Raw genomic sequence first — 16,265 nt, forward strand, 5'->3', positions numbered from 1 at the left:
AAATGAATACATGTATTAATGCTCAAATAAATGCTGTACTTTGAACATTCTTATCAAAGAATCCTGAAAAAAATGTATATCATGGTTTACACACAAATATGAAGCAGCACAACTGTTTTCAACATTTATAATAATCTTTTAAATATTAGAGTGATTTCTGAAGGACCATGTGACAGTGAACGCTGGAGTAATAATGTTGAAAATTTAGCTTTGCATCACAAGAAATAAATCACATTTTAAAATATATTCAAAACTGTTGTAATAATGTTTCATAATATTTAATGAATTGTTGATCAAAAAAATGCATCAGAGACTTCTTTTGAAAACATTTTTTAAAATCTTACCGACCCCAAACTTTTGAACAAATTCTAGCTTGCTTCACACATCATCTCAACTACCTATTTTGTAAGTAATGTTCTAAAGTCTATGGTCACTAAAGTCATCAATTCTTCTTCTAAAACTTATTCTACCGAACCGTTGTTCCCTTAACGCCAGAAACCATGATCCATCAACCGTGACGTGATCCAATTTACCATGTGGAGGAGTGTGGAGCGAGATTCAAATCAGTTTAGAGTCTCAGTTTTATGCAAGTTCAGAAATACATTTGCAGTTCTATAAGCCTATACACATTTTGAATAAACTTCAGCTCTTTTTAAGTGCAGCATTCATTTTTCCACCATGTTTCACTTGGAGGTGTGGGAGTGTTTCTTTGGTGCTTTCGAACAAGTCTTCAAATTCCTGGTCCACACAAATATCCTACGAGAAACTGATGTTAGAGACAGAAAACCATAAGGAAATATGAGAAATGAATGGGAAAGATTCACTCACAGAGAATTCTAAGAACTCAACTGCAGTTTCTGGGTTTGCTTGAACTGATTTTAAAATGGCAAAGCATCCCACTGACTGCATTGGGTTCCTAGACATCTGGATCGTACCGAAAACCAACAAAATTAGTCATAACAAAGATAGAAATGTCATAAATCTCTTCTGACGCAGACCTAAAAGTCTAAGCTTAAAAGCCATGCTTGCTTCAATTATGCCTTGCTGTTACTATTTTAATCTAATTCGTACTTTGAGAATTCGTAGAGTCGTGTTCACTTTGAGGCCCAGCGCTAAATGGATGGCTCCTTCAAGAGGTATGCGATTATTGCTGCAGACAAAGAAAAAAGACAATACTGAAATATTTTAAGCATTTGAGATACTTTTATTCTGGTTGTCAGTTTATCGACTGTTTGCAAAGTCTGGTGTTTGTTGATTTCACCACTACAAATAAATCATGAATAACTGTGCATTGTGAACTAAACTAATTTAGCAGACAAACGCTAAACAATTTCAACTGTCTACCATCTCATAATTACGGCAATAAATCAAGAACTGTGTACACACAGAAAAGAATAGGTGAGGTGGGCCTTCAAAAAATGGACTCATAGGTGATGCATGCCATAAATACAGTTACAGTATAATCATACTATGACAACAGTACCTGATGTTCAGATCCTCCAGTGTATTGTTGTGTTTGAGTGCTTCCTCTAGAGCCACAGCTCCTTCTTTGCCCAGGCCATTGTATGACAAATCCACGGTCCGCAAGAAGATATTTCCCTTCAAAATCAAATTTTGATTTCTCATGATAAGACCACTTTTACTGCATAGATGCTGGATCAAACAGCGTTGTTAAATCCTGACTTGATCAATGGATGTTAAGCCAAAGTAAGTGCTTAGCATGAATGAGTGACTCTGGCAGAGGATGGACTTTATTTTCCTCTTACCTCCAGGCCTTTAGCAAATGCAATGGCTCCTTTTCCTCGAATGCAGTTCCAAGCCAGATTGAGTGACTTCATTCCCGTGTTCTCGGCAATAGCAGCACCAAGGATTTCCCCTGAGGGGAGGAGAAAGATGGAGAAGAGCAACATGGGGGAGTTACTGTTATTAATTCAGTGTATTATTGTGTCTTCTACTTATAATTTAATTTCTGTATGATCTAACTGGCTAGTAACTAATAATTTAGGCCCAAAATATAATGGTCCCTGTGTAGGCGAGTTAAAAAAAAAAGTATTATAATATAATATAATATAATATAATAATCTGCAGAAGTGTATCAAAATAATCTGGAAAATATTTTATTTCTAATAAGTTGACACTGTATTTTTGTGATGATGCCAAATGATGCCTTACTTCACACACTATTTTTCCATGAACTATTCTATGTACTGGTCACAACTTGATGTCCTTGATTTAAAACCAGTTGAGAGCCACAGATTTAGTTGAAACCTTTGTCCAAAGCAACTTATTAGAAGCAGAATCCCTCTGGAGTAACCTGAGATGAAATGTCTTGCTCAAGCGTGCAATGCGATAATTCATACTTTACTCCTTGAGGGGATTGAACCTGCAAACGTCCAGTTCTGAGCTTTAGTTAGCGTGCCACCCTGTCTACCTTCCTTAAAATATAAATGTTAACTCATTTGTCATGGCAATTAACTTGAGAAACTTGAGAGATTCTCAGTGCTATTCAAAAGAAATGTATACTTTTATTCAGCAAAGATGCATTCAATTTGATAAAAAAGTGTCAGTAAAACATTTATAATGTTATAAAAGATTTCTATTACAAATAAATGCCGTTTTAAACTTTGTATTCATCAAATATTTTTTTTCACAACGGTTTTAAGCATTGATAATAATACATGTTTTTTTTGTGCAGCAAATCAGTATATTAGAATGATTTCTGAAGGATCATGTGACACTGAAGACTGGAGTAATGATGCTGAAAATTCAGCTTTGCATCACAGGAATAAATTACATTTTAAAATATATATTCAAATAGAAAACGCTTATTTTAAACTGTAATAATATTTCACAATATTACTGTTTTTTCAGGATTTTTAATCAAATAAATGCAGCATTGGTGAGCATAAGACACGACTTTCAAAAGTATTAAAACATCTCAATGAACCCAGACTTTTGAAAGGTGGTCACATTTCCTCAAACTGTTACCATTTTCAAAGCTCTCAAATAAATAATAATAACATAAACATCAATGAATATCATATTTGATATACATAACTATATCAGGCCTTATTGACCACATTTGCAATGGTCACCAGGGTAGCCTGCCAAGAATAAGCAAGCAGTGTATGATTATAAAAAGAAAGCCATCAACCATATGTAATATGAACAGAGATGTGCCAGTGGAATCTGTTAAGGATGTATGAATCATGGCAGGTCATGGAGGAGTTCCTCTTGATTACTATATGCAATATTTTATTGAGGCAATTTCCCTATCTTCGCACTCTGTCATTCATGCTGACAGCTATGGGGCTTTAGGACTGTACTCTATATCCCTCATCATCATACTGGAGTTACTGATCATTTGAGATCCAGCCCTCTGGATATGAAGATATTGTGCTTGTGTTGTAGCTGAATATCATTTCCAATTTGCATTGCAGTTAAGAAGAGAGCACTTAGCTATTAAAAAACAACATTATTTTGGAAAATTGCATTTCCATACATTCCCACAGAAAGATATGAATAATCTAGTGAGCCAGATGTGTTTGAAAACAGTGGATTTGAAGGTTTTTATCAGCAGGTTTCACCACTGACATGACATCCATTTATCAAAATATTAAAAATAACATTGTAGATAAAGGTTTGTTTAAAAGCAAATTCATCACCTCTCATTAGACATAACACACTAGACCAATATTTGTGTACCCACATAGCCTCATCAACACACCTCAATCAACTTTTCATTGACACCAGAAAAAGAAATATGTTCATATTAACTTATACTGGATATTAAACAACAGTTCCGGTCTTTGAGTGTGTTTAACTAAGCGGCAGACTTTTCACTGTTTTGTGTGTATTTACGTGTTTCAGACAGACTGTCAGAATCTGGGATTTTCCAGTATCTCTGCACGTCACATACAGTTCCGCCAGCAGATGGCGACATCTGACTGTTTTTATGAGTGAGTCACTGAATCGTTCAGTCAGCGAATCGTTCAAACAATGATTTATTCTGGAACAAAACGAAACTAAGCCACGGAATCATACATTTAATCGATTCGTTTAAAAAATGATTAATTTAGCAAAGACTCGGAAATGGACAGTATTGCCAATTTCGGCATTTTGTCACCAAATTTAATGACTTTCTCATTGTTGCTGCGACTTTATTATTGTTTTGTGACAAGGAGCTATTTTGGCGATATTTGACGATTTTCTTTGGCCAAAAAAAAAAAGGCAGACATTCTGTCGTTTAACGTCTTCTCTGTTCTCTAGCGTGATTACATTACCGCTAGGCTACTCTTACGGGGCGACTGAGACGTGCGGATCCATCTGCAAAGCTTTTATTTAAAGGCGTGGTCATAAAACAGGCAAGGTTCTGACAATGGCAAACAGGTATATTGAGGGCAAGACAAAAGAGTAATCCAAAACGGGCGTGAGTCAGTTGACAGCTAACGCTATCCAGAGGGCTTGACAAGAGGGGAAATCCAATAACACGAGCAATAGTCCAGGCGAGGTGCAAACACAGTCCGAAACAGAAAGGCAAAGGGTTAATCCAAGATAAACAGGCAAGAATCAGGTAACACGGGAAAATGGGCAAGACAAGACTATGACTAGGAACTAAGGACTAGAAACTAGGACAGAAACCTGGCTCCGTAATGTGCTACCACTAGGAGAGTGATATACGCAAACAATACTGGGCCATTAGAGAAGGATTTGAGTGGTTGTTATATATAGTGTGTGTGTGATTGGCTGCAGGTGAATCCAATCAGTGCAATGGAGCATGGGAAATGTAGTCCAGGGTGACGTGCAACAGTTTGTGTGGTGTGAGAGTCAATGTAATCAGAAGGCGACCTCTGGTGGCGAGGAGGTGGAAGACCACGGACTGGATTCGTGACAGCTACTATATATCATACTATATATTCTACTCAAATAGAATCACAGTGGATTGTGTTTTGTCAGTGGTTTTTTGCAACAACATAAAGATCGGTGACAGGGACGAATGTGAATTTGTTCGCCAATGGCGCGCCATGTAGCGTCTTTGCACTTCGGGTGTCCCGAGTTCGAGTCTCGACTCGCGGACCTTTGCTGAACCTATCCTCTCTCGCTTTCCCACTTCGCTTCCTGGCAACTTATTGTCCTATCAAAATAAAGCCATAAAACACCAAAAATAAATCTAAAAAAAAAAACCCCGCTTTGTCTGCCATGTTCAGCATGTGTTGGAGCATCTAATCATGGCAGCAGTTTCCTTACTCTTAATACGTTTTTTTTTATGAAGCCTAAATGTAGTTATAGGCATATAGACAGATCACAGATTGAATTAATTAATTTATAATTCATTTAAATTGTGTCAGTGAACTGTGAGTAAAAAATAAATGTAAAGTACAAAAGGTAGGCTATTATTTATCTAAAATAAAATTCCTCTAAAAATAAATAAAATAAAGAATCAGTTGCATATAATTCAAAAGTGAATTGAATTAATGAGATTTGCTGCACATTCATATTTTTTCCTTCATTAAAAAACATCACATTTTGCCCTGTTATTTTTTCAGTTCCATAGCTTTAATAAAGCTGTGAAACTCTCAAATGGTTCCTGTCTAAGTACTGAGAGTCACTGCACTGGGCAACTTATCTTTTGCTTGGTGAACTGAAACTAAATTATCCAAATTTGTGTCTAGACATTTTTATTATACTCTGTAGTGCTGTAAAATCATCAGTATAATGAACTGCTCAAAGTAAGTGAAACAGACACATTTTAATTTCATTCCCATTGTGCAATACTTCATTGAAGGTTAATGTTCTTTTCGTTATGCATGTGTTAGGTCAAATCTCAAGCTGTTTTTTTCTAGTACTTGTCCTACTAAGTAGCCATGAAATTGTAGTTTTCCAGTCCAATCGTTACACATAACCATTCAACATGTGGCAGCCAAATGCCCCGAAACCAATAAATGCCCCTCTAAAAACAAAGTTATTTGGAGGTCTGCAGTAATCAAGCAGTGAACCTTTCACCAGCAGCTTTCACATCATCTCACACCTGCTATATCTCCGAATCTGTTGTGACTCAGGTCGAGGTGCTGAAGTTTCTGGTTGCCGATCAGAGCTGGGGACAGGTGTCTGGCTGCTCGCTCGTCCACATGGTTCCCGGAGAGGTTGAGAGAGAATAGGGTAGAGTTTTCCAACAGCATGCTGGACAGAGCCCTGGCTCCGTATTCACCCACCCGGTTCTCAGACAAATCAATTTCTGGGAAAGAAAATAGGTTTTACAGTTAGGCTAATATCTTGAGGGAGTGCTACAAAATCAACAGCATAATCATAAAAGTTTTTAAATGCACAGTGAATGATGGCTACAATATTTGTTTAATAACATGACATTACTTATGAAACAGTTGTACTGTAGCCTATGTTGTTTTGAATTGGATAGCATATATTACATTTTCATCAGCAGTCTCTAGACATTTGAACCCCATTGTATGTTTTTACCAAGTCAGATAAAGTCAATAAAATGGCATGATTTAGCACATTGCTAACATGTAGCTAGCATGAGTTAACACATTGCTGGCGTCACCATGTGATGTATCCTAATCTTCAAGCAGAAGGAACTGAATGAATACTCTGAATGATAACAATACAATCTGATTTGTGATGCAGCCTGGAATTAAACACACCATGTTGGTCCGTCTGGCCAGAGGAGAACTGGCCCCCCGCTGAGCCTGGTTTCTCCCAAGGTTTTTTCCCCCTCCATTCTGTCACCGATGGAGTTTGGGTGCCGCCTCTGGCTTGCTTAGTTGTGGACACTTAATATTCAGCAATATTGAATTGACTGTACAGACACTATTGGATGAGAACTGAACTGAGCTGGATGATGACATCACTCTTTTCTACAGCTGAATTAAACTCATTTCATATTTGATGATCTATACACAGTCATTGAACTGAACTGAATCAACACGGAACTGACCCCAGCTGAATGGCACTATTGTTTTTTTTAGTTTTTTTTTTTTTAGAAATGCTTTACAGCAGAATTGATCTCTGTTTGGATCTTTGAATAATTTTTTCCTGTTTTTTTCCCCCTGTAAAGCTGCTTTGAAACAATCTGTATAAAGTGCTATATAAATAAAGGTGACTTGACTGGCTGGCACATGTTAGCATGTTGCTAGTGTAACCCCTCTCTCCCGGGTACTCACCGCCACACCTCGTTCTCGCTCCGAGTGGGTCTCGAACCCAAGTCTCCGGCATGGGAGGCGGACGCACTAACAAGGAGGCTAAAGACTGCAGCCACTAGCGTCAGTGCGTCTCTTGAGATCAGGGGAGTGAGGTTTACCGCTGGCCTCCGTTACACTAGAATGATTTAGCATGTTGATAACATGATGTAGCACATTGCTAGCATGATTTAACACTTTACATCTTTTAGCATGTTGCTAGCATATTACTAGCATAATTTAACGAGTTTCTAGTATGTTTTTAGCATGATATGACGAGTTGATAGCATGTTTCTAGCATGATTTAACGCATTACTAGCATCTTTTAGCATGTTGCTAGAATAATTTAGCAATATGTTAGAATGTTTCTAACATGTTTTAACACATTGTTAGTATTTTGACATGTTGCTAGCATGTTTCTGGAATGATTTAGCACATTGTTAGCATGTTTTCACATGTTGCTAACATATCTTTTAGCATATTTCTAACATTTTTCATATTTTTAATGTTGCTAGCATAGTTTCTAGCATAATTTAATGCATTGCTATCATCTTTTAACATGTTGCTAGCATAATTTTACAAGTTGCTAGCATGTTTCTAGCAGAATTTAACATTACTATCACATTTTAGCTTGTTGCTAGCATAATTTAACAAGTTGTTAGCATGCTTCTAACATGTTTTAACACACTGTTAGTATTTTAACATGTTACTAGGATGTTTTTAGCATGATTTAACATCGTATAAACGTTTTCAATCCATATGTCTATGGAAATTCGGGCCTGTTTGGAAATCCATAACAGGAATTTGTTATGCCAACATACTAAAACACCTCGCAAGATACTGGGTTTTAAAAGTTCCAGACTTGTCCAGCCCCCATGTTCCTCTATAAAAAACATGACAAGATGAGATCAAACAGACTTGAAGTTCACACTACTAGTGAATCCCAAATAAAAGTCCAAGAGAAAACAAGGCAGTGCTGTGATGTTATGTGCGGGACTGCAGAAAGTCACCTGTGATGTAGCAATTCTCTTTGAGCATGTCAGCAATGGCAGCCCCGCCCACTCCCTCCATCCAATTATCTCGCAGATTCAGCTTCAGGATGGAGGTATTGGTTACCATGGAAATCGCCAGAGCTTTGGTACCCTACAGAAGAAAGTTTTCAAAATGTTTATCATTGTTTTGTTACCCTTATAGAATGCAACAGTCTCTGGAAGTAAACACTTTTTCACTATAGGGGAATTGATTTTGAACAATAACCTTTAAAGGGGTCATATGATGCGATTTCAAGTTTTCCTTTCTCTTTGGAGTGTTACAAGCTGATTGTGCATAGATAAGATAATTTGATTTCATGTCATTCGCAGTGCTTCATGGAATTTTAGTTATTTCTCTTATTAAAGCTGTTAAGTACAGAGTCTTGTACCTTTGTCCAATTTCAATAATAAATAGCTGTTATAAATTTTCTTGGGGCTTCTTGGGGCTTATTGCTTTATCATGGCTTGTTGGTTTAGTTCATGTCTTCTAATTCTTTACCGAAGACTTTTTAAAAATCTCTATGTGGTAAAAATGAGTGGAAAAAAATACATCCAAAATCAAGTCTGCTGAAAAGAGAATGGGCACTTTTGCACTTTATTGTATTACCGGTAATTTATCTCTCTTTTAAAGTCTGACATCAAGGGTACACATACAAACTACAATGTTGTCAGTCAAAACAATCCCTGTTCACACAGATCCGTGAAAACGACGGAAAACACTGAATTATGCATGCCAGGCCAGTAGTTGGCGATGTCACTTGTGTACAGACACTAACACTACCTATAGACTGAAGACGTAATACACATGCACGTGATGTAACCGTTTTCACAAATTAGCATTTTCAGAGTATACATGGAAAAACTGACTAGATTTTCTATTGTCCTTTTGCATTATCAGCACTTTCCTGTTTGACACTGTAAAGCTGCTTTGGCACAATCTTGTATTGTATAAAGCGCTATATAAATAAAGGTGACTTGACTTGACTTGACATGGAGACGATAACTGTATCGCTTGCACTATGAAACCTGTTTTCAAATCGTTGTTGTTGTGTACCGTAAATGAACGGCCAAAGAAAACTGTGTTGTGTAAACGCCCCCTAAATCAGTTAATTCTTTGTTCTTACCTGTGAGCCCAGCCCATAATGCATCATGTTGAGTTCACTCTGGTTCATATTTCGGAGGAAGTAGGAAACTGGAATTACATTTAGCATCTTACAAGCCTCTCTGTAGCTGGACTGTCCTGTAGGGTCATATGCTCGTCTTTCATCTAGAACAGATCAAAATACCTCTCAGAATACATTGCGATGTGGTTGCTAGGTGTTTTTTTTTTTAGGTAGTTACTTAGCCCAAGCAAGAGTCAAAGTTTGGCAAGAGTCAAAGGGTCCAGACAGCCCTTTCACTCAAAACTTTTTTTTGTTAATTTACTGTCCATCTGAAGAATAATAATATATAATAATAATACATTTCATTTATAATGCACTTTTCTCGTACTAAAGTTCTCCTACACAAGAAAGATAAATACAATATAATAAGTACAATATACAATACTACTACAACTACTACTACGACTACTACAAATACTAATAATAATACTAATAACACTACTAATAATAAAACTAAGAATAGGACTACTACTGCTACTACTAATAACAATAATAATAATTATAATAAACAAAAAATACACAACATAGAACAAAAACATAAAGAATAACTGCTTAGAAAAACAATAAAACATCTCAAGGCATTTGAGGTATCATTGATGTTGTACAAACGGCGCGGGACAAGTTACGCACTAAAATAAAAAAAATACGGTTAGAGGTTTACTATTATCATTCTGACTTATGAGCAAAAACAATAGCGAGACTTTCCTTAGCAAGCACAGTTAATCGATGCAGTCGATACAGAAAATAACCAATGTGCCGTACTCACACGTGCAACCTAACAGCTCAAAAGAGATGAACTGGTGTGACTTTGTAAACCAAATACGACAACAATATATCATTGTTTCTCACTGAGATGCGCAATTATCATGAATGTGGAAAATTCCCAAGCCATTCATTAAGCTATGCGGAGGCACACAGCAGTAATCTAGCAGATGGCTATCTCTAATAAGCTGAATAAACAGCCATCAGAGAGATAGTGAGAGATGGATAGAGCCGTGATTTATGTATATGTAAAGGAGTGTGTAGGTGTTTCGGTATCTGCAGAACAAGCAGGTGAAAAATTAGAGCGAGAGAGCGAGAGAGAGAGACCTGTCTGAAATTACAAGCATGACTCACGGCCGTTTGCCTGTTTTATTCCCCGTTGAGTGGCAACATCATATTCTGTGCCCCTTAGCTCTTTGACACCCTCTATCAGAACGTGCCTCACCCACGTCCCCCCGTCGGCCCACTCGTTCTCTCTCTGTCCGCTCATATTCACACTTTCACTTTTAATAAGAACTCTCACTGTGAAATCTGTCGAGTTCCAGGTCTGTGTCAAAATCTTCGTCACAGATGACACACTCTTCCTCCTGCTGCTGTCCATCACCTGGATGGATACCTCCACCTTCATCCACCTCATCTTCTTCATTCGCATGATCTTTATCCTGAAGGCCCATTCTTGTGCTTTGATGCTGGCTGGGCGGTCTAGACACTCTCTGAGCAGAAGGACACAGCATCTTCTCAGTAATGAGAATTCATCAGTTTTGCAAAATTCGTTCTCCATCCATCCATCCATCCATCCATCCATCCATCTATCTATCTATCTATCTATCTATCTATCTATCTATCTATCTATCTATCAGGCCCATAAACCTTCAAACTTCAAAGGCTTTTTAAGCATCTTTGAAAACTTTCAAACAAAAATTTGTCAAGCCAGCATTCCATGGCTGTTTCGGTTAAAAATTACACTTACATGAATTTCTGTTTCACTTCTGAATGGCACACAACCTTACCATTCACAAGCCATTTTACTTCTGCAATGTGACATATTTCCAAGTGAAACATACTGCGAGGCAAAAAAACATAGTGTAGAACTTGATTTTATTAATCAGGAATTTATTGGATTTTGTAAACTGGTCACATACCAGAATGAAGCCAGATGGTTTGTGGTGAGGGGTTGCAAAGTTACTGTATGTGTGCCCACTGGTGCTGAGATGAGCGGGCGTTTACAAATCATTCTCTATTGGAGCTGAGCGACAGGCTCATGCGGGGGATTGACAGTGGAGCGAAGCAGGCAGAGAGAGCATCAAAAAGTGGAGAAAACCAATGAGATGCAAAAGAAGAAGAAGAAGAAGAAAAAACAGGTCGGGAGCCAATCACATTTTAATCATTTGATCAAAATATAATGCTAGAGCAGAAGTTTCTGGTGGATTTTTTTTGTCTTTTGTCTTAAAAATATTGCAATATTGAGAAATATTATTACAATTTAAAATAACTTAATATTTGAAAATATTTGAAAATGTAATTTATTCCTGTGATGCAAAGCTGAATTTTCAGCATCATTACTCCTTCAGTGTCACATGATCCTTCCGAAATCATTCTAATTTGATGATTTGATGCACAACAGTTCTTATTATCAATATTGAAAACAGTCATGCTGCTTAATATGTTTGTGGAAACCATGAATCATAGTTTTTCCAGATTTTTTGATGAATAGAAAGAACAGCATTTATGTAAAATATAATTTGTTTGATCAGTTTAGTACATCCTTGCTAATTAAATATCAATAAAGAAAATGTATTGACCGGTAGTGTATTATATTATTCAGATTTATGATATCATTTGAATGGTTTTGTGGTGGCTAAACTGTGGCTGGGTTAAAATAATGTCTATTAAATGTACACTGTATGTTTACTTTGAGCATTCAAAAATTAAGCATTTTTCCAACTAAAATCATTCATATTTATTGACTGTGTATTGAAAATATTCATAAACTTGAAGATATTCACACTCCCTTCTTTCACACCATTGGACATGTACTATAGAAGGGATTTGGAATGTCAGCAACCAGTGTTCAACCAATCATATGCCAAATATTATCACTTCCACTAAATCCTAAAATCTCATTGGTTGAAAGAATGTGGAAAGGAACATGTGCTACTTGGCTGAATGACATTGAGCCCACTCACCCTCATCATTTGTTTTCTTAACACACAAGCATATGAAATGGCATAAAACCTGAGCAGGGACACTCACTTGGCCATCCACACTTCCTCTGCTGTAGAGACTCCTGGGTCTGCTGACCGGCCTGCTTGCGATTCCTCCCAAATCATCTTCTTTTCCACCTTCATCTCCATCATCTTCACACACTAATGGAAGAATACTTTCTTTTGTCACTTTTTTGCCCACTACCATTGTATGTATGATGTGCGATTTTCCAAACAAATGTTTAAACTAAACTAAATCACATTCGATTCACTCTGGTTTCCAAAGCCAGACAGGATCAATATCCTTAAATAAAATAAAATCTGTGAGAAAGCAAATCAGTGCAGTACTGTCTCCTGTTGCCCCAGACTAACCTGCTCTGTGGGAAGGTCGTATTTGACCGACAGTCACTTTGACTAATTGCAGAGCTGCATTTTTGGACAGCTCATCCAATCAGCAGGGGAGCCTGAACAGTGAGGGTGGGCTATTGTTCAGCTCATTTGTTTTGTTGACTGGTTGCCATGGTGTCATTTCTCCTCTCATAAAGCTGAACTCAATCTGTTTCTGCAGTGAGTGGTGAGAGAGAAACAATTATATAAAAAAAGAACATACATCCTCTCTCAGTACACAATCAACTGCTCTCTATAGAAAGTTATAATTTATATATTTAATGAAATTATAAAATTGACTATATATATATATATATATATATATATTTATAGTCATTTTATGGCAATATTGTATATATATTCATGTTTAAATATCATAATAAATAAAAATTTATTTAGATGCCAACTTAAATATAAAAGCTAAATAATCAATTGCTCTATATAAATTACACACACACAGAAAAATATTATAAATATATATATATATACACACGCACACACACACACACTAAAAGTGATTAATTGGCTCGTATTCACATTTGTCAAATGGTGCTATGTAGAACCATAAGAGGAACCCCATTCTCCTCCTTTCTACTCTCATATGTTTCATATGAGTGAGAATTTACTACAATGGCAAAAGCTGTTTTGAATCACTTTTATGCTTTTCTGAGGTCAAAAATTCTCATGTGGGGGCCCTGGAATATTTCCTTATAGGGGGGCCTTATAACCATGTTATCTTCAGAAAATACACTATTTTAATGTCGTTTTTTTTTTTATCCTTTCCCCAAATAAACTAAGAGAGAGTAAAGAACCTTTAAAAAACTATACAGGGTCTTAGCAGTTTCTTTGTTCAGAGTTGTAGCACATTTGACAAAATTTTAAAAACCTCTGACTTCAAATTTTCCATTCACATATCCTTTCATGCATTACAAATGTCTTGAATAAACTTCACAGTGCATATATACTTAAAATGTCCTCCCTTTAGAAAGAACGGCAAAGACCTTGTCTTGACATACAAATGTTTTTATTATTAAGTAGATGCAAAGTTCTTGCAGTATATGCAATGCAAATGTTTCAATGTTCGAAGTTCCACAATAGAAGATTCACAGCGGAAATTGATTGGAACAGTTTCTCTTAGCAGCAGCAAAGAACAAACACAAAAAGAGAAAAGAAAACCCCGTAAGCTTCTTCTCCGTCCAGTCACAGAGGAAGGACGCGATCACAACAGTTAAACAGACACAGTGCAGGATAAGAGCAAAACAGACTTTAACATCATGCATTCAGAATAATGCTTCAGGTTCCCCCAAACTAATTAGACATCATATACACGTAATATTACAAGCAACTCAGAGCGACAAAACCAAATCAATACCCATAATCAAAATACATTCTTAAAAAATTATCATATATATTTAGATATTTACTGATTTTAATATATGCATGTGAGTGTTTCTTTTTTGCCCAACTTTTTGTAATCACAGAGTTTATACGGTGCAAAACCCAACTGTGGGGAGGGAAACATTCAGTGTTAACAGCGTACATAGAACAAGAATATTCTCCTACAGAAAGACAACAGAAAGCAAAGTCCCTCAAAATCAAATTACCTCATGTAATATTTTTCACGCCGGAGGCCACTCATAAATCAAAAGTTTTCAAAGCAAATCAGAAGCAAGCTAGGATCTAACTGAACACTTTAAGAAAGCAAAACAGTGACTTTTATTAAAGGACTCATCGCCAGAAAACTGTCTGCAAAAAAAAGGCACTGCATGCAAAAATGAACTATGCACCGCATTGACTTTTTGCTCTTTGTTGCAAATGTTTACCCTTTAATATGAAACAACTACTACAACGGTTGATCTTTGATCTAAAGAAGAGATCCAGGTCTTAGTTAGGAATCAAAGTGAAGGGTCATCACAGCCATGTCTCAGAGAAACAGGGAAGAAGGGATATAGAGGAAGTATAATAAAGCAAAGCAGGTCCATCACCTCTTTCATTTTCATCAGTTTCAAGGATGTTTCATAAAAGAACCAGCCTAGAGAGATTTTTCAGTCTCCTGAAAAGGCTTTTCTTATGGTTAGCTTGAGATAAATGCATATTGAAAGATATTGAAAGGTGGTCTCATCTTAGTTTGATCAATATTAAAGCCACTGTATGTAGTTTTGTGTATTTTTGCAGCTTTGGAGCCCCTTACAGTTAAATGGGTCGTAAATATATGACTCTGGTAATTACAGTGAACAGCTGGGCACATGCATGTGTTGCTGCCGTAAACAATCTGCTTTTTACGCAGAACTTCATACTTGCTTACCAAACTTGCATACTATTGAAGCCCATTTTTGCTAAGGAATAAAAAACAAATAATAAAAAAAAACTGGTAACTGTGACTTTATCTCAATTCTATGGAAGCCCGTTTCCGCCACTGAATAAAAAATAAAAAAAAGGTAATTGCGACTTTTTATCTCACAATTCTGACTTTTTTCACAGAATTGTGAGATATAAACTCGCAATTGCGAGTTATAAAGTCAGAATTGCGAGATATAAAGTCAGAATTGTGAGATAAAAACTCGCAATTCTGACTTTATAACTTGCAATTGCGAGTTTATATCTCGCCATTCTGACTTTTTTTCTTGCAATTCTGACTTTTTTTCTTGCAATTCTGACTTTTTTTCTTGCAATTCTGACTTTTTTTCTTGCAATTCTGACTTTTTTTCTTGCAATTCTGACTTTTTTTCTTGCAATTCTGACTTTTTTTCTTGCAATTCTGACTTTTTTTCTTGCAATTCTGACTTTTTTTCTTGCAATTCTGACTTTTTTTCTTGCAATTCTGACTTTTTTTCTTGCAATTCTGACTTTTTTTCTCGCAATTGCGAGTTTATATCTAACAATTCTGAGAAAAAAAGTCAGAATTGCGAGATAAAAACTCGCAATTCTGACTTTTTTTCTCGCAATTGCGTGACTTTTTTTCTCGCAATTCTGACATTTTTTCTCAGAATTGTTAGATATAAACTCGCAATTGCAAGTTATAAAGTCAGAATTGTGTGATATAAACTCGCAATTGCGAGTTAAAGTCCAATTTTGAGGGGGGAAAAAAGACTAATATGTTCTCAGAATTGCGAGTTTATATCTCACAATTGTGACTTCATAACTTGCAATTGCGAGTTTATATCTCACAATTCTCTTTTTGCAATTGCGAGACATAAACTCAATGTCAAAAAATATCAATATAATAAATGTCAAACTCAATATAGTCAAAAAAAGGGCAGAATTGCGAATTCTACAACTCGCTAAACTCATGTAAACTCGGAATTCTGAGATAAAATGCACAATTGCGATATATAATCTCAGAATTGTGAGAGGTAAACTAAGAATTGTGATTCTGAAAAATCAATTTTATTCTTTCCAGAATTGCAAGAAACAAAGTCCGAATTATGAGATAAAAAATGGTACCCTTTCTATGTTTCTATTACATAGCAGAAATGGGTTTCCATTTGGAACAGATGTTGGATTGGGGGGGGGGGGGGGGGAGCG

The 16,265-nt window shown here is 36.3% G+C and overlaps 1 protein-coding gene across 1 annotated transcript; it reads right to left on the minus strand.

Moving 5' to 3' along the window:
* Window positions 1–498: 498 nt before the first annotated feature.
* Window positions 499–12,561, minus strand: lrrc74b (leucine rich repeat containing 74B). Its single transcript, XM_016572739.1, has 10 exons — window positions 12,403–12,561; window positions 10,673–10,862; window positions 9,349–9,491; window positions 8,204–8,336; window positions 6,029–6,235; window positions 1,767–1,876; window positions 1,484–1,599; window positions 1,072–1,150; window positions 829–924; window positions 499–756 (listed from the first exon to the last, which is right to left on the minus strand). The coding sequence occupies exons 1-10, from the start codon at window positions 12,559–12,561 to the stop codon at window positions 643–645; spliced, it is 1,347 nt and encodes a 448-aa protein (XP_016428225.1). The 3' UTR covers window positions 499–642.
* Between the last annotated feature and the right edge of the window lie 3,704 nt (window positions 12,562–16,265).

The sequence above is a fragment of the Sinocyclocheilus rhinocerous genome, unplaced genomic scaffold, assembly GCF_001515625.1.
Source record: "Sinocyclocheilus rhinocerous isolate Xijiao unplaced genomic scaffold, SAMN03320098_v1.1 scaffold352, whole genome shotgun sequence".
NCBI classification, from domain to species: Eukaryota; Metazoa; Chordata; class Actinopteri; order Cypriniformes; family Cyprinidae; genus Sinocyclocheilus; species Sinocyclocheilus rhinocerous.

What these genes read in the sequence shown, in the direction of transcription:
- lrrc74b (XM_016572739.1), bottom strand. Translation starts at nt 12,561, where the DNA reads ATGGTAGTGGGCAAAAAAGTGACAAAAGAAAGTATTCTTCCATTAGTG. An exon ending in CAGATTCGGAGATATAGCAG is followed by an intron (nt 1,877 to 6,028) that starts GTGTGAGATGAT and finishes TCCTCCCCTCAG; the next exon opens with GGGAAATCCTTGGTGCTGCT. An exon ending in TTGAGTTCTTAGAATTCTCT is followed by an intron (nt 757 to 828) that starts GTGAGTGAATCT and finishes AGTTTCTCGTAG; the next exon opens with GATATTTGTGTGGACCAGGA.